General features: G+C 54.9%; 4 protein-coding genes and 3 non-coding genes across 7 annotated transcripts in view; 3 read left to right on the top strand and 4 right to left on the bottom strand.

Moving 5' to 3' along the window:
* Nucleotides 1-1,141: 1,141 nt before the first annotated feature.
* On the top strand, nt 1,142-2,049 carry THAP7 (THAP domain containing 7). The gene is given in 5 exon segments (XM_068668659.1): nt 1,142-1,383; nt 1,485-1,560; nt 1,562-1,693; nt 1,695-1,893; nt 1,896-2,049. Coding segments are annotated over 5 exon segments (765 nt in total). The 5' UTR covers nt 1,142-1,156; the 3' UTR covers nt 2,027-2,049.
* A 1,745-nt stretch (nt 2,050-3,794) lies between these two features.
* SLC27A5 (solute carrier family 27 member 5) lies at nt 3,795-12,355 on the bottom strand. The gene is given in 11 exon segments (XM_068668658.1): nt 3,795-3,975; nt 4,443-4,573; nt 5,232-5,312; nt 5,315-5,328; nt 5,415-5,613; nt 5,792-5,882; nt 6,328-6,522; nt 6,599-6,723; nt 7,968-8,126; nt 8,504-8,713; nt 11,781-12,355. Coding segments are annotated over 11 exon segments (1,863 nt in total). The 5' UTR covers nt 12,262-12,355; the 3' UTR covers nt 3,795-3,798.
* A 7,361-nt stretch (nt 12,356-19,716) lies between these two features.
* On the bottom strand, nt 19,717-19,788 carry TRNAQ-CUG (transfer RNA glutamine (anticodon CUG)). Its single transcript has one exon. It is a non-coding gene; the product is annotated as a tRNA-Gln (tRNA).
* Nucleotides 19,789-19,958: 170 nt separating this feature from the next.
* On the bottom strand, nt 19,959-20,031 carry TRNAK-UUU (transfer RNA lysine (anticodon UUU)). Its single transcript has one exon. It is a non-coding gene; the product is annotated as a tRNA-Lys (tRNA).
* Nucleotides 20,032-21,150: 1,119 nt separating this feature from the next.
* Nucleotides 21,151-21,636, top strand: LOC137849165 (histone H2A type 2-C-like). The gene has a single exon (XM_068668660.1). The coding sequence runs from the start codon at nt 21,166-21,168 to the stop codon at nt 21,553-21,555; it is 390 nt and encodes a 129-aa protein (XP_068524761.1). The 5' UTR covers nt 21,151-21,165; the 3' UTR covers nt 21,556-21,636.
* Nucleotides 21,637-23,608: 1,972 nt separating this feature from the next.
* Nucleotides 23,609-24,234, bottom strand: LOC137849166 (histone H2B 5-like). The gene has a single exon (XM_068668661.1). It carries the CDS (start codon nt 24,185-24,187, stop codon nt 23,807-23,809), a length of 381 nt encoding a protein of 126 aa, XP_068524762.1. The 5' UTR covers nt 24,188-24,234; the 3' UTR covers nt 23,609-23,806.
* A 1,095-nt stretch (nt 24,235-25,329) lies between these two features.
* The window catches only part of TRNAG-GCC (transfer RNA glycine (anticodon GCC)), a 71-nt gene continuing 46 nt past the window's right edge, over nt 25,330-25,354 (top strand). The window contains exon 1 of the tRNA in view: nt 25,330-25,354. This exon is cut by the window's right edge and continues 46 nt beyond it. This is a non-coding gene — a tRNA (tRNA-Gly).

Genomic DNA, 25,354 nt, shown 5'->3' with positions numbered 1-25,354 from the left:
TTTGGGACCCCCCCCCCCAGGGTTTTGGGACCTCCCCCCCAGGGTTTTGGGACCCTTTGGGGCTGTGGAGCACCTTCGGGTTTTGGGGTCCCTCTGGGTTTTGGGATCCCTGTGGTTTTGGGGGTCCCTATGGGTTTTGGGGGTCCCTGTGGTTTTTGGGGTCCCTGTGGTTTTTGGGGTCCCTGTGGGTTTTGGGGTCCCTATGGGTTTTTGGGGTCTCTATGGGTTTTTGGGGTCCCTGTGGGTTTTGGGGTCCCTGTGGGTTTTGGGGTCCCTATGGGTTTTGGGGTCTCTATGGGTTTTTGGGGTCCCTGTGGTTTTTGGGGGTCCCTGTGGGTTTTTGGGGGTCCCTGTGGTTTTTGGGATCCCTGTGGTTTTTGGGGTCCCTATGGTTTTGGGGGTCCCTATGGGTTTTGGGGGTCCCTGTGGTTTTGGGGGTCCCTGTGTTTTTTGGGGTCCCTGTGGGTTTTGGGGGATCCTGTGGGTTTTGGGGGATCCCTGTGGGTTTTGGGATCCCTGTGGGTTTTGGAGTCCCTATGGGGTTTTGGGATCCCTGTGGGTTTTGGAGTCCCTATGGGTTTTTGGGGTCCCTGTGTTTTTTTGGGGTCCCTATGGGTTTTGGGGGGTCCCTGTGGGTTTTGGGGTCCCTGTGGGTTTTGGGGGGTCCCTGTGGGTTTTGGGGTCCCTGTGGGTTTTTGGGGTCCCTATGGGGTTTTTGGGGTCCCTGTGGGTTTTGGGGTCCCTGTGGGTTTTGGGGTCCCTGTGGGTTTTTGGGGTCCCTATGGGTTTTGGGGTGCCTATGGTTTTTGGGGTCCCTGTGGGTTTTTGGGGTCCCTGTGGTTTTTGGGGTCCCTATGGGGTTTTTGGGATCCCTGTGGGTTTTTTGGGGTCCCTATGGGTTTTTGGGGTCCCTGTGGGTTTTGGGGTCCCTGTAGGTTTTTGGGATCCCTGTGGGTTTTTGGGGTCCCTGTGGGTTTTGGGGTCCCTGTGGGTTTTGGGGTCCCTGTGGGTTTTGGGGTCCCTGTGGGTTTTTGGAGTCCCTATGGTTTTTGGGGTCCCTATGGGTTTTTGGGGTCCCTATGGGTTTTTGGGATCCCTGTGGGTTTTTGGGGTCCCTATGGGTTTTGGGGGGTCCCTATGGGTTTTTGGGGTCCCTATGAGTTTTGGGGGATCCCTATGGGTTTTTGGGGTCCCTGTGTGTTTTGGGGTGCCTCACACTGCCCTCCTTGCCCCCCCCCGCAGTGGCTATCACCGCCTGAAGGAAGGGGCCGTCCCCACCGTCTTCGAGTCGACCTCCCCCAAACCCCCCCGGGACACCAAGCCGAAGCTCCCCCCCCCCGACAGCGACACCCCAAAACCCCCCCGGACCACCGGGAAGTGGAAGTAAGTCTTAGGATGGGCACCCATTATGGGGGGGGTGACACAGGACACTGCCACTTTGCCCCCCCCACCCTATTTAACCCCCCCTTTTTGTCTCCAAACAGGCAGGACCCCCCAACGCCCCCCCCGGACCCCCCCTTTTCCTCCGCCGTCTCCTGCTTCCCCCGCGAAGGCGAAGACCCCGGGGGGGGTCCCGGCTCTTCCCGGCCCTTTGGGCGCACGGGGGGGTCCCCTCCCGGACACCCTTTTGGTGGCCACAGGGGACGAAGAAGCCACGGCCACCCCCGCCCTCCCTGAAGGTGCCCCCCCGGGACCCCCCCCGCCCCGTTTCACCTTCCCTTTACATGCTGAGGTTGCCCCCCCCGGCGGGGGCGTACATCCAAAACGAGCACAGCTACCAGGTGGGCAGCGCCTTGCTTTGGAAGCGCCGCGCCGAAGCCGCCTTGGACGCCTTGGATAAAGCCCAGAGGCAGCTCCAAGCTTGCAAACGCCGAGAGCAGAGGCTGAGGCTGCGGGTGGCGAGCTGCAACGAGAGCGACGAGCCCCCCCCGAAAGCAGGAGGGTCCCCAAGGAGCCCCCGGCGCAGGGCGAGGAGCCGCAGGTGCCGGGCGACGGCGGGCGGGGAGGGCACCGGGAAGGTTTGTAAATAAACGAAGCGTTTTCGCCTTTTCTATGAAAAAAAAACAAAAAAAAAACAAGGCGATGGCTCGCCTCTTGGGGGGGGAAAGGACACCGAGTTGGGTTTGCTCGCTGATGGGGCCGGAAAGCGTTTTGGGGAGAAATCAGCAGAATTGGTGAGCTAAAACCGGCTCAGCGAGGCCGTTGCGGATGGCTGATGGGGCCGGAAAGCGTTTTGGGGAGAAATCAGCAGAATTGGTGAGCTAAAGTGGCTCAGCGAGGCCGTTGCGGATGGCTGATGGGGCCGGAAAGCATTTTGGGGAGAAATCAGCAGAATTGGTGAGCTAAAGTGGCTCAGCAAGGCCGTTGCGGATGGCTGATGGGGCCGGAAAGCGTTTTGGGGAGAAATCAGCAGAATTGGTGAGCTAAAGCGGCTCAGCGAGGCCGTTGCGGATGGCTGATGGGGCCGGGAAAGCGTTTTGGGGAGAAATCGGCAGAATTGGTGAGCTAAAACTGGCTCAGTGAGGCCGTTGTGGATGGCTGATGGGGCCGGAAAGCATTTTGGGGAGAAATCGGCAGGATTGGTGAGCGGCTCAGCGAGGCCGTTGCGGATGGCTGATGGGGCCGGAAAGCGTTTTGGGGAGAAATCGGCAGAATTGGTGAGCTAAAACCGGCTCAGTGAGGCCGTTGCAGATGGCTGATGGGGCCGGAAAGCGTTTTGGGGAGAAATCAGCAGAATTGGTGAGCTAAAACCGGCTCAGCGAGGCCGTTGCGGATGGCTGATGGGGCCGGAAAGCGTTTTGGGGAGAAATCAGCAGAATTGGTGAGCTAAAACCGGCTCAGCGAGGCCGTTGCGGATGGCTGATGGGGCCGGAAAGCGTTTTGGGGAGAAATCAGCAGAATTGGTGAGAAAACCGGCTCAGCGAGGCCGTTGCGGATGGCTGATGGGGCCGGAAAGTGTTTTGGGGAGAAATCAGCAGAATTGGTGAGCTAAAGTGGCTCAGCGAGGCCGTTGCGGATGGCTGATGGGGCCGGAAAGCGTTTTGGGAGAAATCAGCAGAATTGGTGAGCGGCTCAGCGAGGCCGTTGCGGATGGCTGATGGGGCCGGAAAGCGTTTTGGGGAGAAATCAGCAGAATTGGTGAGCGGCTCAGCGAGACCGTTGCGGATGGCTGATGGGGCCGGAAAGCGTTTTGGGGAGAAATCAGCAGAATTGGTGAGCTAAAACCGGCTCAGCGAGGCCGTTGCGGATGGCTGATGGGGCCGGAAAGCGTTTTGGGGAGAAATCAGCAGAATTGGTGAGCTAAAACCGGCTCAACGATGCCGTTGCGGATGAGCAGAGGTCGGGCATTTTTTGGGTTGGTTCCCCTTTTTTTGGGGAGCTTGGGGGTGCTTTCTCGATCTGGTTTAGGTGCTCAATCTGGCAGAGAAGTGGAGCGGGGAGAAATAAATCGGTTTTTGCGCCCGATTTGGGGAAGAACCAAGTGTTTTGGGGCACGATCCGTCCTCAGGGCCAGCCCTTGGGCAAGCAGGAGGCTGGCACCTAAGCGAGCGCTCCCCTCCCAGCGATGGGGAGGATTTGGGGGCACGATCTGAAGGGGAAAACCCAGGTTTGTCCCCAAAAAACATCCCTCGTTATCCAACCACCCGTCTGGTCCCAGATAATTATTCCCAAGCCTTTAATTTCCACAGCCAGCACCGGGCACGACGCTGAGAACCAAAATCTCGCCGTGCTCCAACGCTGTTAGAAACATCCCGAAAACGGGTCAAAAAGCCTGATTAGCCCCCAAAACGGCTCCTTCTACAGGTTGATCTTGGCCTCCCGGATGGCGGCGTGGATGTCGGGGTTCATGGGCACGTAGGACTTGTTCTTCTCGTCGCGGAAGAAGAGCGGGTCCTTGATGATTTTGGGGTCAAAACCTTCTCGGACCAGGTTGCCTTTGCACTGCTTGAAGGTCCCGGTGATCTCCAGGGCTTCCTGTGGGGACAGATGGCATCAGAATCGGGGACAGGTGACGTTACCGGCGTGGCGTGACCGTCATCAGAAATTTGGGGACCCCGCTGGGTGTCACCGGCACGGCACCGTCCTTGGAAAGCGGGGACCAAAATGTTCAACGTGGGGAGATGTTGGCGCAGGGTGACAACGCTGGGAGTGGTGACCCCAATGTCACCATCATCATCTTGGGGACCCAGGAGGTGTCTTTGGAAACCCAAAAGATGTCATCAGAAATTTGGGACCTTGAGGCCATCATCCGAAATCCACCCCGGCACGCGGTGGCCCCGACGGCGTCACCAGCTCTGGGTGCCACCAAAAGCCCCAACTCCATCGTTGGAAGACGAGAAGCCAAAAACCACCCCCGGGAAGCTCCAACGCCATCATTCTCGCCCTCGAAGCCAAAAACCACCCCCGGGAAGCCCCCCCCCCCAAAACCGGGGGCCGCTCACCTGGATCCGCACGAAGCGGGGGGCCGCGTAGCTGGGCAGCGTCTCCTTGGTGAAGGCGTAGAAGTTCTCGCCCTCGAAGCTCATCCCGGGCTTCAGGCGGATGGCTGCCATGCCGCACTTCCCCTCGCACCCTGTGGGCAGAGCTGGCTGGTATTTTGGGCAACCGAGTCTCATTTTACCCATCTTGGTGGCCACTTGGGCCATTGCATGACCAAAGCAATGCTGGGTCAGTTTTGGGTCAATTTGTCCCATTTCAGCCCTCGTTGTGACCATCGGGCCGTTCCGAGGAGACGCGGTGGGTCCAAAACCCCTTTGGGCACTTCTTTGGGGAAACCAAATCCCCAGTGGCCACGTGGGCCATCGGTTGCCCAAAATAGCATCAGATGCTTCTTTTGGGCAACCAAATCCCTCTTGGTGGTAGCTCATTGTAGGGTGCCAAGTGTCCAACATTTTGGACGTGCAACTTGGACAACCAGCTCACCCCTTAACATTTTCGGAGGCCGCTCAGACCTTCACAAAACCACGCTGTGTGCCCAAAGCAATGCCAGACTCTTATTTTGGGTGACTAAATCCTGGTTTTGCTTCCTCGGTGGCCAGTCGGACCGTTATGTGGACGTGTTGCGTGCCCAAAACAACACCAGATGCTTATTTTGGGCAACAGAGCCCGGTTTTACTCTTCCTGGACCACTACATCAGTAGTTTTGAGCCCAAAACAACCCTGGCCTCCTATTTTGGGTCAACAAGGATCCCTGGGTGCTTATTTTGGTCCCACTCGCCCTCTGCACTCACCCGGCACGGACACCCCGTAGACGTTGACCTCCTGGATGAAATTCACCATGGCCAGAGTGGCCTCCACCTCTGTGGTGGCACGTTCTCCCCTTTCCAGCTATGGAAACGAAGAGATAAAGCTGTGAGGAGGAGAAATTCGGGCTGGGAGATGGCATTGCCCATGTGGACATTGGAGAGGATTACCGGAAAGTGTCCCCCACGCGGTCCTGGAAGTAGACGAATTTTTCGTGGTCCATCATGAGGAGGTCCCCGCTGTTGAAGAAGGCGTCGCCTTTGGCCAAGACGTCTCTCAAGATCTTCTTCTCCGTCTTCTTGGAATCGCCCGCGTAGCCGTAGAAGGGGGTGTTCTTGGTGATTTTGATGACCAGCAGCCCCGTCTCACCTTCGGGGAGGAAGAGGAGGGTTTGGGGCCGGTCAGCAAAGCGCCTTGGTGCTGGAGAACGTCATCCCCGTGCCCCACCAAGACGATGGTGATAAAGACCAAGAGAATTTGATGTATCTCCACCCTCTGTTGTCCCTCCCCTGCCAAAAAGGCCCTGGCAAGGTTCATCTCTTCTTACCGGGCCGGACACGGATGCAGAGTCCTCGCTCGTCCCGTACGGGTTCGTCCTGCTCCACGTTGTACTTGATCAGCTCAAAGGGAGCGAAGCTCTGGAGGAGAAATCGGTGTGCAGAAAAGAAAAAAAAAAACTATTTTTTCCACCCTTTTCTGGGGGAAAAGGGTGGAAAAAAAGAGTTTTGCAGCTTTTGCTCAACGTGGTTGTGGCTGGAGACCAAGAATCGAGACCAGGTGGCCTTTCTTGGGGCTATGAAGGTGTCCACGTCACCACGGGCACCCCAAAAAAGTCCACCAGTGGGGTGGAAGGGACTTTTTTTGGACGTGAAGAGGAGATATCAAAGATCCCACTCTTGGATCAACCCAACCTGATGGACTGTTGAGTCAATTCTGGCCAACCAAGCGGAGGGGACTCTTTTTGGGCGTGAAGAGGGGATCTTGAAGATCCCACTCTTGGATCAACCCAACTTGAGGGCCAGCATTGGCTTCCCCAAGCCCATCTGCGTTTGTTCCCTGCCATCGTCACCGCCGGTGGCTCACCTTGAGGAACGGATTCGCCCTGCCCACGGCCCCGATCTTGCCGGTGTAGTTGATGAACCCGGCGTTGCCCTCGGTGGCCCCATAAAATTCCCAGATGGAGATGGGTCCGAAGCGCTGGAGGAACTCCTTCCACACCTCCGCCCGCAGCCCGTTGCCCACAGCCAAACGCACGCCGTGCTTGTGGTCGTTGTCACGCTACCAAGGGAGGAACCATCTCAGCACCCGCCCCGTGGCATCGCGTCCCCCCCTGGGGGTGAATTTCGGGCCTCACCTTGGGCGTGTTGCAGAGGTAGCGCATGAGCTCGCCCACGTACTGGATGACGGTGACGTTGTAGCGGCGGCAGTCGTCCCAAAACTGGGAGGCGGAGAATTTGGAACGCAGGACACAAGTGGCTCCTGCGGGGACACGGTGGGGTGACGGTTTCCTCCTCTTTTCCCTCTTTTTTTTCCATTAATCCATCCATCCATCATTTTGTCACCCGTTATCTATGACCTCTTTCCTTTTCTGTTGTCTCTCCGTTCCTTTTTTTTGTCATATCATCCCATCCTTCCCCCCGCTGCTCCATTTACCACTGTAAATCTCTCTCCTTTTCTTCCCTCCACCCTTGCACGTTTTTCCACCATCCTTCAGTCCATCTCCAGAAGACAAACGTCCATTGATCCATCTCCATTAAAGCAGCCACGCATCCATCCCCAGCCTTACATTTATCTCATTCATCCCTAAAAAAAACATCCTCCACCACAAAGCAGCCATCCATCTATTTCTATAAGCACATCCATCTCTAGAAAACATCTGTGTCCTCCAGAAAATATTAATTCATATCTAGAAAACATAATCCATCTCCGTATAAATCTATCCATCTCCAGAAAACATCCACGTGTCCTTCATAATGTATCCATCTGTCCATCCAGCTCCATAAAACGTCCATCCAGCTCCATAAAACATCCATCCAACTCCATAAAACGTCCATCCAGCTCCAAAAAACGTCCATCCAGCTCCAAAAAACGTCCATCCAGCTCCATAAAACGTCCATCCAACTCCATAAAACGTCCATCCAACTCCAAAAAACGTCCATCCAGCTCCATAAAACGTCCATCCAACTCCAAAAAACGTCCATCCAGCTCCATAAAACGTCCATCCAACTCCATAAAACATCCAACCAACTCCATAAAACGTCCATCCAGCTCCATAAAACATCCATCCAGCTCCATAAAACGTCCATCCAACTCCATAAAATATCCATCCAACTCCAAAAAACGTCCATCCAGCTCCATAAAACGTCCATCCAACTCCATAAAACGTCCATCCAGCTCCAAAAAACGTCCATCCAGCTCCAAAAAACGTCCATCCAGCTCCATAAAACGTCCATCCAACTCCATAAAACGTCCATCCAGCTCCGTAAAACGTCCATCCAACTCCATAAAACATCCTTCCATCCTTCCATCCTTCCATTCATCCATCCATCCATCCATCCATCCATCCATCCATCCATCCATCCATCCATCCATCCCTCCCCTATCTCCAGCCACTCCCCTCCCCATTTTTATCCCCTCTCTCCCTCCTCTTCCTTCTCCCCCCCCATTTCTCCATCCATCCCTGTCTCTCCGTCCTCCCCCCACGCGGTCCGTGGGGTACGTACCGATCTCCAGGCACCCCCCCACCCCGATGAGCAGCCCGGCCGAGTGGTAGAGCGGCAGGGTCGTGTAGACGTGGTCGGTGCCCCGTATCCCGCAGATCCTGCCCAGGCTGGCCACCATCAGCAGCTTCAGCTCCGTGATCACCGCCGCTTTGGGCAGCCCTGGGGGTGGGAAACGTCCCCCGTGGAGGCGCCCACGTGGGATGGGAGGGCGAGACCCTTCCCTCGGGGTGCTGGGTCTCCGTCCCTAAAGACCTCGTGCGGTGGTTGGGTGGGATCTGGTCCTACCAAGGGGGTCCTGTCCTCCCTGTCCCAACGGGGACATGGTGGCTCTCCATCCTTGGGGACACCCAACCCTCACGGGGAACCAAACCCAGGTGGACTCAGGACACTCAGAATTGCAGAAAAGACCCCACAAGACCCCACCAGCATCCCCAGTGTCACCCACACCGTCTTGCCCACCCCTCCAGCTCCTCGCCCGTAGCACCCCAACCCTCCCAGATGCCGTTCTCCGGGGAGGAGACCCCCCGAGGCCTCACCGGTGGTGCCGGAGGTGTAGATGTAGATGGCCTTGGAGTTGGCGGTGATGCCGGCGCGGTAGTGGCCGGGCAGGGGCTCGTCGGAGGCCGCCTCGATGGCTGGCAGCAGGGCCTCGACACCCGGCGTGGGCGATTTGGAGCTCAGGTAGAAGACCTTGATGCCGTCACGCTGCAGGTCGGGCAGAACCTCCTCCAGGGCGTCCCGGAGCTCTGCGGGGACAAGGGGGCATGGTCCAGGGTGAGGGGGTCCCCAAATCTGGGGGTGCTCTGAGCGTCCGTGAAGGGAACCAAAAGAGCACAAAATGGGGGCTCTGTGTACCCCAAGTGGGTGCCCTGGTTATATGGGTACCCAGGGTATCATGGTTGGGTTCCTCAATGATCCCAAATGAGCTCCCAATGGACCCCAAATGGACACCTGGATGAGATGGGCACCCAGGGTATCACGGTTGGGTTCCTCAATGATCCCATATGAGCTCCCAATGGATCCCAAATGGACACCTTGATCATATGGGCACCCAGGGCATCGTGGTTGGGTTCCCCAGTGATCCTAGGTGGGCTCCCAATGCACCCCAAATGGACACCTTGATCATATGGGTACCCAGGGCATCAGGGTTGGGTTCCTCAATGATCCCAAGTGGGCACCCAATGGACCCCAAATGGACACCTGGATGAGATGGGCACCCAGGGCATTGTGGTTGGGTTCCTCAATGATCCCAAGTGGGCTCCCAATGGACCCCAAATGGACACCTTGGTGAGATGGGCACCCAGGACATCGTGGTTGGGCTCCCCAGTGATCCCAAGTGGGCTCCCAATGGACCCTAAATGGACACCTTGATCATATGGGCACCCAGGGTATCACGGTTGGGTTCCTCAATGATCCCAAGTGGGCACCCAATGGACCCCAAATGGACACCTGGATGAGATGGGCACCCAGGGCATTGTGGTTGGGCTCCCCAGTGATCCCAAATGAGCTCCCAATGGACCCCAAATGGACACCTTGATGAGATGGGCACCCAGGGTATCAAGGTTGGGTTCCTCAATGATCCCAAATGAGCTCCCAATGGACCCCAAATGGACACCTTGATGAGATGGGCACCCAGGACATCGTGGTTGGGTTCCTCAATGATCCCAAATGAGCTCCCAATGGACCCCAAATGGACACCTTGATGAGATGGGCACCCAGGGTATCATGGTTGGGTTCCCCAGTGATCCTAAATGAGCTCCCAATGGACCCCAAATGGACACCTTGATCATATGGGTACCAAGGGCATCGTAGTTGGGTTCCCCGATGATCCTAGGTGGGCTCCCAATGGATCCGAAATGGACACCTTGGTGAGATGGGCACCCAGGGTATCATGGTTGGGTTCCTCAATGATCCCAAGTGAGCTCCCAATGGACCCCAAATGGACACCTTGGTGAGATGGGCACCCAGGACATCGTGGTTGGGCTCCCCAGTGATCCCAGGTGGGCACCCAATGGGCACCTTGATCATAATGGGAACCCTGGGCAGCCCAAATGAGCACCCCAAGGACCCCAACTGGGCAATCCCAAAAGGGCACCCGGTGTACCCTAAATGGGGACCTCAATCGGATGGGCACCCTGGCTGGATGCCTCAAGGATCCCAACTGGGCACCCAAAGCACCCCAAAAGGGGCACCCTGAGCATCCCAATGGGTGGCCCCAACCAAGTGTGTACGCGCGAGTGTTTTCTTCCTGCCTCCCACTCCCAAAAACGTCCTTGTGATGGAAACCAAAGGACCTTTGGCCCCGGCGACGATCTGGCAATAATTAACCGGCAGCCTTGGCACGGCCACTGCACCCCACGACAATGACCAAGGCTTGGGGGTGCACGCGCGCGAGCAAAGGGCTGCGGCCGTGGCCACGCCTGGGCGTGCAAACATGCGGCCCCGTGTGAATGACCTCTTGCACGCTTCCACGCCCTGCACAAACAGCAGCCGCCCACGCACGTGATGTGTGGAGCAACACGGGCACACGTGCAAGAGCAGCTAGGGGCACTGCCAGGCGTGCAAACGCGTGTACAGCCATGCAGAGTCACACGCGTGGCACACGCCGATTCATGCACGGACGCGTGCAGGCAACAGCACGTGCAAATCTGTGCACGTGCAAACGTGCACGGCCACTGACACGCACGCAAGTCCACGCATGGGCACTGACAGGTGTCATGCAGGGACACCAACACGCGTGCAGACACACACACAGAGAGGCACCGACACTCAAATCCATGCACAGACACGTGCATGTGTGCAAATCCGTGAGCAGAAGCATGCAGCCACTGATGCACATGCACATAAATGCATTGACACGCGTGCAAACACGCACGGACACTGACATGCATGCAAGTCCATGCACACGTGCAAACATACATGGACACACACGCAAATCCATGCAAATCCATGCACAGCCCCTGACACACCTAAAAATCCATGCACAGCCCCTGACACGCCTGCAAATCCATGCACAGCCCCTTACACACCTGCAAATCCATGCACAGCCCCTGACACGCCTAAAAACCCATGCACAGCCCCTGACACACCTGCAAATCCATGCACAGCCCCTGACACGCCTAAAAACCCATGCACAGCCCCTGACTCGCCTGCAAATCCATGCACAGCCCCTTACACGCCTAAAAATCCATGCACAGCCCCTGACACGCCTGCAAATCCATGCACAGCCCCTTACACACCTGCAAATCCATGCACAGCCCCTTACACGCCTGCAAATCCATGCACAGCCCCTTACACGCCTAAAACTCCATGCACAGCCCCTTACACGCCTGCAAATCCATGCACAGCCCCTGACACGCCTAAAAACCCATGCACAGCCCCTGACACACCTGCAAATCCATGCACAACCCCTTACACGCCTGCAAATCCATGCACAGCCCCTGACACGTCTAAAAATCCATGCACAGCCCCTGACACGCCTGCAAATCCATGCACAGCCCCTTACACGCCTAAAAATCCATGCACAGCCCCTGACACGCCTGCAAATCCATGCACACCCCCTGACACGCCTGCAAATCCATGCACAGCCCCTTACACGCCTAAAACTCCATGCACAGCCCCTGACACGCCTGCAAATCCATGCACACCCCCCATTGCACATTGCACTTGCACGCAGAGCCCCCAACAAGCACGCAGCCACACTTGCAAGACACCAACGCGTGCAACCCTTGCACGAAGCTGCACAAGCAGCCACGAGCAGCAGCAGCAGACCCCCCCCTGCATTTTCACCCCCTCCCCAAGGTCTCCACTCACCGGTGCTGGCGAGCACGAAGGTGGCCTGGGCAGCAGCGAGGGCGTGCAGCAGCGCCTGGCCCCGCACGTTGGAGTTGAGGCACGCCATGGGGCACCCCAGTTTGGCCAACGCCAACCATGTCCAGACGTAGGCGGGCTCGTTGGGGAGGAAAACGGCCACGGTTTGGCCCGGTTGCAAACCCAAATGCTGGGAGAAGGCTCGGGCAGCCCGGCTGCTGCGTCGCTCCACGTCCCGGTAGGTGAAGACCTCGTCCTGGAACAGCAGCAGGGGCCGGTGGGGCTGGCGGCGAGCGTGCTCCTGGAACACCTCCAGGAGGGTGACAACGGGACGCCGGGACAGGCGGCGACGGCAGCGAGCCGCGGCCCCCCCCAAGGCCACGAAGGCTCCCAAGTCCTCCCAGAGGAAGGGGAACAAGCGGGCCCGAAGGAGCAGAAGAAGCAGCAGGAGCCCGGCCACCGCCGCCGTCACCACCCCCAGCATGGTCACCGCTGGGCTCTGCTGGGGGGCAAGGTCCGCCGCCCGTGCGCACCTTGCCCCCGGGGCGTTTGCCCCTGGGTTGGTTTTGTTTTTCTTTCTTCTTCTCCCCCCTTTTTTTTTGCCTTTTTTTTTTTTTTTTTTTTTTTTTAATCTTTTTCCCTCCCCCGGCGCCGCCCGCGCCCTGCCCCGGGTTGAAGGGTGGGGAGCGGCACCGCGGGGGCGGCTGGCGTCAGCGGGTTCCTCGTCCGTCCGTCCGTCCGAATGGGTGTGGAAATAATCAGGTGTCCGTCTGTCCCGCCCGCCCGTCCTCACATCCACCTGCTCTTGGTTTTGGGTTACCCGCTTTTGGGTTTTCCCCCGAGGCAGCGGTGGGAGGGGAGTTGTGCCAAACCCCAAAGCCTCCAGCCAGTTCCTAAAACCTCTATCCAGATCCCCAAACCTCCATCGATCCCCCCAAACCTCCATCAACCTCCCAAAACCTCCATCAATCCCCTAAAGCCTCCATCAATCCCCCAAAACCTCCATCCTGTCCCCAAAGCCTCTATCCAGACCCCCAAAACCTCCATCAATCCCCCAAAACCTCCATCAGTCCCCCAAAACCTCCATCGATCCCCCAAAACCTCCATCAATCCCCCAAAACCTCCATCGATCCCCCAAAACCTCCATCCTGTCCCCAAAGCCTCTATCCAGACCCCCAAAACCTCCATCAGTCCCCCAAAACCTCCATCGATCCACCAAAACCTCCATCAATCCCCCAAACCTCCATTGATCCCCCAAAACCTCCATCAGTCCCCCAAAACCTCCATCAGTCCCCCCAAACCTCCATCAATCCCCCAAAACCTCCATCGATCCCCCAAAACTTCCATCAATCCCCCAAAACCTCCATCAATCCCCTAAAGCCTCCATCAATCCAAAACCTCCATCAATCCCCCAAAACCTCCATCGATCCCCCAAAACCTCCATCAATCCCCTAAAGCCTCCATCAATCCCCCAAAACTTCCATCCTGTTCCCAAAGCCTCTATCCAGACCCCCAAAACCTCCATCAATCCCCCAAAACCTCCATCAATCCCCCAAAACCTCCATCAAACCCCCAAAAACTCCATCAATCCCCCAAAACCTCCATCAGTCCCCCCAAACCTCCATCAATCCCCCAAAACCTCCATCAATCCCAAAAAGCCTCCATCAATCCCCCAAACCTCCATCAGTCCCCCAAAACCTCCATCAATCCCCCAAAACCTCCATTGATCCCCCAAAACCTCCATCAATCCCCCAAAAACTCCATCGATCCCCCAAAACCTCCATCAATGCCCCCAAAACTCCATCAATCCCCCAAACCTCCATCAATCCCCTAAAGCCTCCATCGATCCCCCAAAACCTCCATCAATCCCCCAAAACCTCCATCAATCCCCCCAAACCTCCATCAATCCCCCAAACCTCCATCAGTCCCCCAAACCTCCATCAATCCCCTAAAGCCTCCATCGATCCCCCCAAACCTCCATCAATCCCCCCAAACCTCCATCAATCCCCCCAAAACTTCCATCGATCCCCCAAAACCTCCATCAGTCCCCCAAAACCTCCATCAATCCCCCAAAACCTCCATCCTGTCCCCAAAGCCTCCATCGATCCCCCCAAACCTCCATCAATCCCCCCAAAACCTCCATCAATCCCCCAAAACCTCCATCAGTCCCCCAAAACCTCCATCAATCCCCCAAAACCTCCATCGATCCCCCAAAACCTCCATCAATCCCCCCAAAACCTCCATCGATCCTCCAAAACCTCCATCAATCCCCCAAAACCTCCATCAATCCCCCCAAAACTTCCATCGATCCCCCAAAACCTCCATCAGTCCCCCAAAACCTCCATCAATCCCCCAAAACCTCCATCCTGTCCCCAAAGCCTCCATCGATCCCCCCAAACCTCCATCAATCCCCCCAAAACCTCCATCAATCCCCCAAAACCTCCATCAGTCCCCCAAAACCTCCATCAATCCCCCAAAACCTCCATCGATCCCCCAAAACCTCCATCAATCCCCCCAAAACCTCCATCGATCCTCCAAAACCTCCATCAATCCCCCAAAACCTCCATCAATCCCCCCAAAACTTCCATCGATCCCCCAAAACCTCCATCAATCCCCCAAACCTCCATCCTGTCCCCAAAGCCTCTATCCAGACCCCCAAAACCTCCATCAGTCCCCCCAAACCTCCATCAATTCCCCCAAAACCTCCATCAATCCCCCAAACCTCCATCAATCCCCAAAACCTCCATCAGTCCCCCAAAAACTCCATCAATCCCCCAAAACTCCATCAATCCCCCAAAACCTCCATCAATCTCCTAAAGCCTCCATCAATCCCCCAAAACCTCCATCGATCCCCCCAAACCTCCATCAGTCCCCCAAAACCTCCATCAATCCCCAAAAACTCCATCAATCCCCCCAAAACCTCCATCAATCCCCCAAAACCTCCATCAATCCCCTAAAGCCTCCATCAATCCCCCAAAACCTCCATCAATCCCCCCAAAACCTCCATCACTCCCCCCAAAACCTCCATCAATCCCCCAAAACCTCCATCCTGTCCACCAAAACCTCCATCAATCCCCCCAAACCTCCATCAATCCCCCAAAACCTCCATCAATCCCCCAAAACCTCCATCAATCCCCCAAACCTCCATCAATCCCCCAAAACCTCCATCGATCCCCTAAAACCTCCATCGATCCCCCAAACCTCCATCAATCCCCCAAAACCTCCATCAATCCTCCAAAACCTCCATCAATCCCCTAAAGCATCCATCAATCCCCCAAAACCTCCATCAATCCCCCCAAAACCTCCATCAATCCCCTAAACCTCCATCGATCCCCCCAAACCTCCATCAGTCCCCCAAAACCTCCATCACTCCCCCAAAACTCCATCAATCCCCCAAAACCTCCATCAGTCCCCCAAAACATCCATCGATCCCCCAAAACCTCCATCAATCCCCTAAAGCCTCCATTGATCCCCCAAAACCTCCATCAATCCCCCCAAAACCTCCATCAAGCCCCCAAAACCTCCATCAATCCCCCAAAACCTCCATCCTGTCCCCAAAAACTCCATCGATCCCCCAAAACCTCCATCAATCCCCCAAACCTCCATCAGTCCCCCCAAACCTCCATCAATCCCCCCAAACCTCCATCGGTCCCCCCCAGCCTCCAAAAATCCCCCCCAGCCTCCATAAATCCCCCAAAGCCTCCCTAAATCCCCTAAAGCCTCACAAATCCCCCACAGCCTCCCCCTTGCTGCTGTCCCCATGCAGAACCCTCCCACCCCCAAATCTTCTCATTTTTCCCCCAATTTCTTGCAAACCCGGCTGCGTTTTTCAGCCCTGGCCAGGAGGGACCGGCCCCGTTTCCCCACCCCACAAACCCCCCAGTCCAAACGGTGACAAAAAAAACACGTTTTCTTTCATCACCACGCCAGGAAAAAAAAATTAAAATAAAAAAATTAAAAAAAAAAATAAAATAAAATAAAATAAAGTAAAATAAAGTAAAATAAAGTAAAATAAAATAAAATAAAGTAAAATAAAGTAAAATAAAGTAAAATAATAAAATAAAATAAAATAAAATAAAATAAAATAAAATAAAATAAAATAAAATAAAGTAAAATAAAGTAAAATAAAGTAAAATAAAGTAAAATAAAATAAAGTAAAATAAAATAAAATAAAATAAAAAAATAAAATAAAATAAAATAAAGTAAAATAAAATAAAGTAAAATAAAATAAAGTAAAATAAAATAAAATAATAAAATAAAATAAAATAAAATAAAATAAAATAAAATAAAATAAAAAATATAAAATAAAATAAAATAAAATAAAATAAAATAAAATAAAGTAAAATAAAATAAAATAAAATAAATTAAATTAAAATAAAATAAAGTAAAATAAAATAAAATAATAAAATAAAATTAAAATAAAATTAAAATAAAATAAAATAAAATAAAATAAAATAAAATAAAATAAAATAAAAACCCAACAACAACAACCAAAATGCCCCAGGCTCTGCCATTTAAATCCCATTTAAATCCCATTTAAATCCTTAAGCTGGGTGTGGGCGCCCAGCAAGCCCTATCTTGAAGGGTAATTTCACCTCCCCGCTAATTAAAAATAATCAAAAAGGCACCGGCGAGCAGGTTCGGCGCAACCTCACCGCTGGGTCGCTCACCTTCAGCCCCGATTTGCAACCCCGGCCATAAAATTCGTACGGGGTCGAAGGGTTTTTGGCAACGCGGGTGAATGGCGCCGGGCGGTGCTCGGGGTTTTGCAACCCGGGGCCATCGCCCACGCGGCTCCGGGTGCGGATCCATCACCTGCAGAGAGACCCGGTCCCCTGGGGTTGTTTTTTTTGGGTTGAGGTGGAGAAAGCTTCCAAAAATGGGAATTCTTGCCCAAAATGTAGGATAAAACCATCCGGAATTGGGAATCCTTGCCTAAAAGGTAGGAAAAAACCAGCCAGAATTGGGAATCCTAGCCCAAAAGGTAGGATAAAACCATCCGGAATTGGGAATCCTTCCCCCAAAAGTGGGATAAAAAACCTCCAGAACTGGGAATCCTTACCCAAAACACAGGATAAAACAGTCCAGAATTGGGAATCCTTCCCCCCCAAAAAAGGATAAAATGCTCTGGAATTGGGAATCCTTCCCAAAACACAGGATGAAATGGTCCAGATTTGGGAATTCTTCCCAAATCACAGGATAAAATAGTCGAGAATTGGGAATCCTCGCCCAAAAAAAGTAGGATAAAACAATTCAGATTTGGAAATCCTTCCCCCAAAGGCAGGATGAAACCATCCAGAATTGGGAATCCTAGCCCAAAAGGTAGGATAAAACCATCCGGAATTGGGAATCCTTCCCCCAAAAGTGGGATAAAAAACCTCCAGAACTGGGAATCCTTACCCAAAACACAGGATGAAATGGTCCAGAATTGGGAATCCTTCCCCAAAAGTTAGCAAAAAAACCTCCAGAATTGGGAATCCTTCCCAAAACACAAGATAAAACGGTCCAGAATTGGGAATCCTTCCCCAAAAGGTAGGATAAAACCAGCCAGAACTGGGAATCCTTCCTCAAAAGCTAGGAGAAAACCTCCAGAATTGGGAATCCTTCCCCCCCAAAAAAGGATAAAATGCTCTGGAATTGGGAATCCTTCCCAAAACACAGGATAAAATGGTCCAGAATTGGGAATCCTTGCCCAAAAGGTAGGATAAAACCATCCGGTATTGGGAATCCTTCCCCCAAAACTGGAATAAAAAACCTCCAGAACTGGGAATCCTTACCCAAAACACAGGATGAAATGGTCCAGAATTGGGAATCCTTCCCCAAAAGGTAGGATAAAACCAGCCAGAATCGGGAATCCTTCCCCAAAAGGTAGCAAAAAAACATCCAGAATTGGGAATCCTTCCCAAAACACAGGATAAAACAGTCACAATTGGGAATCCTTCCCCCCCAAAAAAGGATAAAATGCTCTGGAATTGGGAATCCTTCCCAAAAGGTAGGATAAAACCATCCGGAATTGGGAATCCTTCCCCCAAAACTGGGATAAAAAACCTCCAGAACTGGGAATCCTTACCCAAAACACAAGATAAAACGGTCCAGAATTGGGAATACTTCCCCAAAAGGTAGGATAAAACCAGCCAGAATTGGGAATCCTTCCCCCCAAAAAAGGATAAAATGCTCTGGAATTGGGAATCCTTCCCAAAACATGGGATAAAATAGTCGAGAATTGGGAATCCTTGCCCAAAAAAAGTAGGATAAAACAATTCGGATTTGGAAATCCTTCCCCCAAAGGCAGGATGAAACCATCCAGAACTGGGAATCCTTGCCCAAAAGGTAGGATAAAACCATCCGGAATTGGGAATCCTTCCCCCAAAAGTGGGATAAAAAACCTCCAGAATTGGGAATCCTTCCCAAAACACAGGATGAAATGGTCCAGAATTGGGAATCCTTCCCCAAAACAAAAGATAAAATATTCGAGAATTGGGAATCCTCGCCCAAAAAAGTAGGATAAAACAATTCGGATTTGGAAATCCCTGAGCACCCCCTGGGGCTCCCTATGGACCCCCCCCCGCTGTGGCCGAGGGGATGAGTGGGGGGGTCCCTCGGGGGTCCCTGCTGTCCCCTGGGGGTGTCCCCAAATTCTTGGGGGCTCCCAAGTGGCCCTGAGAATTGGGGGTCCCCCAGGAGGAACCCCATTGCCCCCCAATCTCCCCCTCTCATGGGACCCCCCCGGGGAACCCAAATCCCTACCCAAGGGGACCCCCCCGGGGAACCCCAAACCCTACCCAAGGGGACCCCGAGGCACCCCAAACCTTACCCAACCCACCCCAAATCCCACCCGTGGGGACCCCCAAATCTGCACCACCGGCACCCCCAGACCCCAAACTGAGCCCCCCCAAACCCCAAACACCCCCCAGACCCCATGGGCACCCCCAAACCCCCACCCATGGGGACCCCCCCCCCCCCACAGAACCCCCCCCCCGATTCAAGGGAACCCCCCCCGGAGATGCCCCAGACCCCACAGGCACCCCCAAAATTTGTGATCCCCAAAGTGGGGGGTGGCACAATGCACCCCAGGAGGATTTGGGGGGGCTCTGGGTGGGGGATTTTGGGGGGCGCCAAGCAGGATTTGGGGGTCCCAGGGTGCACATTTTTGGGGTGCACATTTTGGTGCACATGCGGGATTGGGGAGAGTTTAGGGGGTCCCAAAAAAGACTGGTGGTCGGGGTCCCCATGGGTGGTGCTTGGGGGTCCTGCTACTCAATTTGGGGGCGCCTGTGGGGTCTGGGGGCTCTCCAGGGGGGTTATTTTGGGTGAAGGGGGGGGCTCTGTGTGCTTTGGGGTCCCCATGGGTGGGGGTTTGGGGGTGCCCATGGGAACTGGGGGGTGTTTGGGGTTTGGGGGGGGCTCAGTTTGGGGTCTGGGGGTGCCGGTGGTGCAGATCTGGGGGTCCCCACGGGTGGGATTTGGGGTGGGTTGGGTAAGGTTTGGGGTGCCTCGGGGTCCCCTTGGGTAGGGTTTGGGGTTCCCCGGGGGGGGTCCCCTTGGGTAGGGATTTGGGTTCCCCGGGGGGGTCCCATGAGAGGGGGAGATTGGGGGGCAATGGGGCTCCTCCTGGGGACTCCTGGGGGACCCCCAATTCTCAGGGCCACTTGGGAGCCCCCAAGAATTTGGGGACACCCCCAGGGGACAGCGGGGACCCCCGAGGGACCCCCACTCATCCCCATGGGTGATTTTTGGGGGGGGGGAACCTCAGCACCTAAATGGGGAGGGGGAAAAGGGGGGGGGTGCTCCAGAAGCCGGTGTCACCTCCAGTGTCACCTTGTCCCCGAGGGCCAGCAGCGGGGGTCCCCTCACCCCAGGGGGGGGTCCCCTCACCCCGGGGGGGGTCCCCTCACCCCAGGGGGGGCCCCCAAAACCAAAGCACCCCAAAAATGCTTCCAGGTCCCACCGAGATTTGAACTCGGATCGCTGGATTCAGAGTCCAGAGTGCTAACCATTACACCATGGGACCGGCCCGCGCCGGCAGCCCCCCCCCAGGCCCCCTCACGGCTCCACCGCCCCCGGAGCCTCCGCCGCTATAAAAGAGCCCGGCCCCGGGAGGGGGAGCCGCGGGAGCCGGGTTTGGGGCGAGGAGGGGTGAGGGCAAGGACCCCATGGGGCCACCGGCAAAATGATTTTGGTCGCCCGAACAGGGACTTGAACCCTGGACCCTCAGATTAAAAGTCTGATGCTCTGCCGACTGAGCTATCCGGGCTCTGGTTTTGGGATTCCCATCGCCTCCTCATGGGTTTTAGGGAGTTTTGGGTGTAATACTGAGTATTTTGGGTCATGTTTTGGTGGTTCTCTGGAAATGAGAAGCGTGCGGCGGAAAGGACGGTGGCGGCGCGGGATGCTCGGAGTGGAAGCGGTGGGAACGCTCGGGGAGGGCACGAGTGGTCCTTGGAGTTCAGGGAGGGAAAAGGGAAAAAAAAAACAAAAATCTGTGTTCGGTGGGAAGAGGACACGGCGCATAAAGATTTAAAGGGAAAAGGAAAAAGGTTCCACGGTTGGCGAGCGGAGCGGGGGAAACTGACGGGAAACCGGCCCCGAGACCGCGCCGGGCCGCGCTGCCGGGGGGCGCTGGGCGGAGCTTCTTTATATAGGCCGGGGGCGGACCTGAGGGAGAACCGCCTCCCTTCCAGCTCCCGCCTCCCGGCCTCTCTCCGACCAATGGGAAGGCCGCCGGCTTGCGGAGCGGCCAATCACAGCCCAGCACCAGCGTTGGGCGGTGAAGCCGCTTTTAGGCCTGCGAGCCGCGGCCGGAGCCCGGCGCTCGGGCAGCCCGAAATGCTTCTGTCCGCTAAATAACGAATAAACTTTAAAACCTTAATTTTTTAGGCTTTTTTTATAAGACGGTAAGGCGAACCAGCTGCTTCCTCTTAACGCCATGGAATGCTTGTATCGAGGTAGAAAGAGCTTTAAGTTTTTTTTAAAAAAAATGGTTATACAACTTAAATTTCTGCACGCAACGCAAGGGAAGAAGCAAGGAGTGCAGCCGGAACAGCAGCCATCGCCGCCTCGCCGTGGAACTTTGCCCCAAACGCTCTCTTCGCTCCATCGCCGAACCCTGGGGGCACCCAGCATAGCTCAACCCACCCCCCTTTATAACCTCTGGTTGCCTCCCAACGCGCTCGCTGATTGGCCAACGCCCCTACGCCCCGCCCACCACGAAGAAACGCCGCTCAAAAGCTCCGCCTGCAGTCCCATCCGCGGCGCTGCGCTCCTATTGGTCCTCCAACGGAGACGCAGCGTAACCAATAGGAAGGCGCCGTTTCGATCCGCTGCAGGGTATAAAAGAGCAGGGCCGGGGCGCGGCGATCTCAGTCGCGGTGCGAGCGGGGTGCAGGAGATGTCGGGGCGCGGGAAGCAGGGGGGCAAGGCCCGGGCTAAGGCCAAGTCGCGATCGTCCCGCGCCGGTCTCCAGTTCCCCGTGGGCCGCGTGCATCGGCTGCTGCGCAAGGGGAACTACGCTGAGCGCGTGGGGGCCGGTGCCCCCGTTTACCTGGCTGCTGTCATGGAGTATTTGACAGCTGAGATCCTGGAGCTGGCAGGTAACGCTGCTCGGGACAACAAGAAGACGCGCATCATCCCCCGGCACCTGCAGCTCGCTGTGCGCAACGACGAGGAGCTCAACAAGCTGCTGGGGGGTGTCACCATCGCCCAGGGTGGTGTCCTGCCCAATATCCAGGCTGTGCTGCTGCCCAAGAAAACCGAGAGCCACAAGGCCAAGGGCAAGTGAGGCGGCAGCAGCAAGCGGATTTGTGAAGGAACCTTGAGATTTTTTTCTCTTTAAACCCCAAAGGCTCTTTTAAGAGCCACCCACTGCGTCAGGAAAAGAGCTGGAAGATCGGGGTGAGCTGTGTTTGGGGTCAGGGGTGAGATGCTGAAGTCTGGAAGCACATTTTATTTAGCAAATCCTGAAATAACGCTGCTTGTGCTGGGGGAATAAATTGCTTTAGGATTAAATTATTTGGACCATGCTTGAACTCAGGTGATGCAGAGACCTTCAGGATGAAGGGTAAATGGTGCCCCCGGGAAAACCCCCTGATTTTCAGGCACAGCCACTGTGTTCCTGTTTTGCATCCTTCTAAAGTGGCTTTAAATTGATTTGTAATGAGCATCTCAGGGCTGATATCTTAATTAATCCTCCCTCAGGTGGAGCCTTCCCCGGCCCTGCAGCATGGGAGGCAGGCTGAGATAGGGAACTCACCCCCTGGTGAATAAATCATTACCACCCTAAAGCATTAAAATCCCTTATTAACAACCCCCAAGGGAGCACCTCCTACAAATAAAGACCCAAACGTGTGGGTGGCCCCAAAGAGGGGGGGGCTGTTGGGGTGAAAATGAGGCCAGCCCCCCTCATTTAGAGCTGGTGCAGCAATCACTGCGGGGCTTTGTGATGGCTGTTCCGGGGTGCACCTGCTCCAGCCCCCCGTACACTTAAGATGGAGCAGCTCGGCTTGCGGCTGCGCCGCCGCTTCTCGTCTCCTTCCTTCGCCCTTTCCGTCCCCGCCTTCTTCGAGGCGGGCGCCGGGACCCGGGGGAAGCGCGGGTGCCGCTCGCACAGAGACGTTATGCAAATGAGGGCTCCATTTGACGAGCTCTCATTGGCTGAAAGGGCACCACGCGGCGCGGTTCATCCCGGAGCGCCGCCGACCACACCAATGAAGCGGCTCCAAAGTGTACGCGCTGATTGGTTCGCTGAGGAATCCATTTGACCAATGGCTGTGCGCCGTTTGCATCCCCGCCGCACGGCTGAAACCCACCCCAAAGCTTTCCTTAAGGGTTATGTCTTTAGGGCGCCGCATTTACAGGCTGTGGCGAGTTACCAGAGGGCTAGAGGAGAGGATGAAATTGTAACTGTATTTATACACACTTCCACCCGCAAAACCACATCTCAGTTCACCTCTTTATATTCTACTTTTTCTTTTTTTTTTTTTTTCTTTTGCTACCTGCACTGCATACAGGCAGGGTCACTATGGGCTAGTCTAGACCGCCAGCTCATTGCCACACAACAGCAGTGACTGTAAGCAAGGAATACGGAAAATCAAAGCACAGCAGCTCAGAATTACACTGCTCATGTTATGTTACAGGAAGAACTCTCGTTTTCCCCAGATAAAAACTATGGGGTGCAAACAGCAACATGAGGGTTTCATTCCCCAGCAAAACCCAAAACTAGATTATCCATAAACAGTTTTTTTCTAAAATAGATCTACTACACATCCTTAAAAAACTCTTTTATATAAGTAACGCTATTTTAGCACCTCGAAGAAGCTTCATTGAATTGACTTAAAGTAATTCTGACCAGTTTCTTTATAGAAAGGTCTCCCTGAAACCTTAAAAGAGAAACCAAGGGCAAAATTCACTCCCACCGCACACGATCTACCTGTATGCATCTAGCATTAAAATAAAAACAATAATAAAGAAAAAGCCACCTATGGAAACAGAAAGCTCTCTAGGAAACAGAACAAAGCCTCCCTCATTCACCTTCCCCAGCAGCACCACCCCCAGCCTTTTGAAGTCTCCGGTCGGACCTGATTGAAACCCGCACCGCAGCTCCCTGTACTCCGCCCTCCCTGCAGTGACGTTTCCTCCCGCGCGGACCAATCAGAGCAGGGCAGCGTTTTGAATGCGATGTTCGCGCCCGGGCTCGGTAGGATCCCAGCACCCTGGGCTCAGCAAAACCCCCCCAACCTGGCGTTTATCGGCTTCCTATGATCAGGCAGCAACCCTATAACTGCAGCCCCTAAAGCAGATTCTACTAGCAAATAGAAAACAACGTATTTCAAAAATATTTTGTAAAATATCACTTCTTTAAAGCTATCTCCGAACCTTCCACTCGATAAGGCAAGCTACCATAATCCCCAAGAAAACATCGTGGGTTATCTCAGAAGCAATAGCAGCTCTTTTGGAAGAAGGTGGGTGGCTCTGAAAAGAGCCGTTGGGTTTTGAGTTGAGCTGAACACGTCCTGCAGCTGGGTCCAGGCGCTTTACTTGGAGCTGGTGTACTTGGTGACTGCCTTGGTGCCTTCGGAAACAGCGTGCTTGGCCAGCTCGCCAGGCAGCAACAGCCGCACCGCAGTCTGGATCTCCCGGGAGGTGATGGTGGAGCGCTTGTTGTAATGCGCCAGGCGCGAAGCCTCGCCCGCGATGCGCTCGAAGATGTCATTGACGAAGGAATTCATGATCCCCATGGCCTTGGAGGAGATGCCGGTGTCAGGGTGCACCTGCTTCAGCACCTTGTACACGTAGATGGAGTAGCTCTCCTTGCGGCTGCGCCGCCGCTTCTTGTCGCCCTTCTTCTGCGTCTTGGTCACCGCCTTCTTAGAGCCCTTCTTAGGGGCGGGCGCTGACTTAGCGGGCTCAGGCATCGCGCTCTTGCTCCGGTCACCTCCACCACCAGAAAGCCAAAGAACGAGTGAAGGCGAGGAGCCGGCGGGGCCGCTTTTATAGCGGCCTTATGCAAATGAGCGGCTCCAGCTCTGCGCGTTCCTATTGGCTGAGACGGAGCAGCCGGCACGCGCAGGGGGACACCCTGCATGCAAATACAGCGGCTCCAGAAGGAGGGCTCTGATTGGTCAGTCAGGGTTTGCTCGCCGGCCAATCAGATCGCGCCTTTTGGATCCCTCCGCGCCCATCAATTGCACGGGAAAAGGGGGAACCAAGCTGCACGCCCTATGCCGGGGCGCAGCCGCCGCTTGGGGCTCCAGCAAGCACCGAGGGCGGCGCCCCGCTGGATCCCCGTGGGCACTGCCGGAGGTTACCGGAACGATCGTTCCTTAGGGACGGGAACACGACGCTGAAACCGTTCCGGTGCGGTTTATTCCGAGGGAGTTTCTTTATTGCAATTTTTCCTTAAAGCAATTCCTTATTGCTTTAAGGAGCAGCCCCGGCGGGGCGTTTCGTAGGAGCGGGGCAGGGAAACGGCTCCGGGGCTGCTCGGAGCGGGGCCCCGCGGGGCCGGGAGCGCTCCCGGCTGCTGCACGGAGCCGCCACCGGAGCCATCAGCGCCCTCCCCTGCAGGCTCCGGCCACCCTCACGAGGCAGCCAATCAGCGCCGAGCGCGCGGAATTCAAACGGGCTCCCTTCTCCGGGCTGCACACGCGCGACCAATGGGGAAGCGCGGCGCTCTCCCGCCACGCCAGCAGCTGCGCGCGCAGCCAATCAGGATCGAGGCGGGGCTATAAAAGGCGGCGGTGGGGACAGCGGGGCTCAGATGGGGGCTGGGGTCGCCTCCATCACGAGCAGCAGCAGCGTGCTGGTGCGTGGGGATCCACCATACAAATACTATTATTCTGCGACTTTAAGGTTCTTTATTTAAGGTTATTTACCTTCTTTTTTAAGGTCCTTTATTTAGGGTCATTTACCTTCTTTTTTAAGGTCCTTTATTTAAGGTCATTTACCTTCTTTTTTAAGGTCCTTTATTTAAGGTCATTTACCTTTTTTTTTTAATGTCCTTTATTTGAGGTCATTTACCTTCTTTTTCAGTGCTTTAAATCATCAAATAACAGCAGCATTGGTGGTTCAGTGGTAGAATT

Source organism: Anas acuta, unplaced genomic scaffold (genome assembly GCF_963932015.1).
Source record: "Anas acuta unplaced genomic scaffold, bAnaAcu1.1 SCAFFOLD_193, whole genome shotgun sequence".
In the NCBI taxonomy this organism is placed as follows: Eukaryota; Metazoa; Chordata; class Aves; order Anseriformes; family Anatidae; genus Anas; species Anas acuta.
The sequence above is the reverse complement of the archived record's forward strand: the minus strand, read 5'-3'. Positions and strand labels throughout refer to the sequence as shown.

Bases quoted from the DNA above. Each gene is read 5' to 3' on its own strand.
- LOC137849166 (XM_068668661.1), bottom strand. From the start codon at position 24,187: ATGCCTGAGCCCGCTAAGTCAGCGCCCGCCCCTAAGAAGGGCTCTAAG.
- LOC137849165 (XM_068668660.1), top strand. From the start codon at position 21,166: ATGTCGGGGCGCGGGAAGCAGGGGGGCAAGGCCCGGGCTAAGGCCAAG.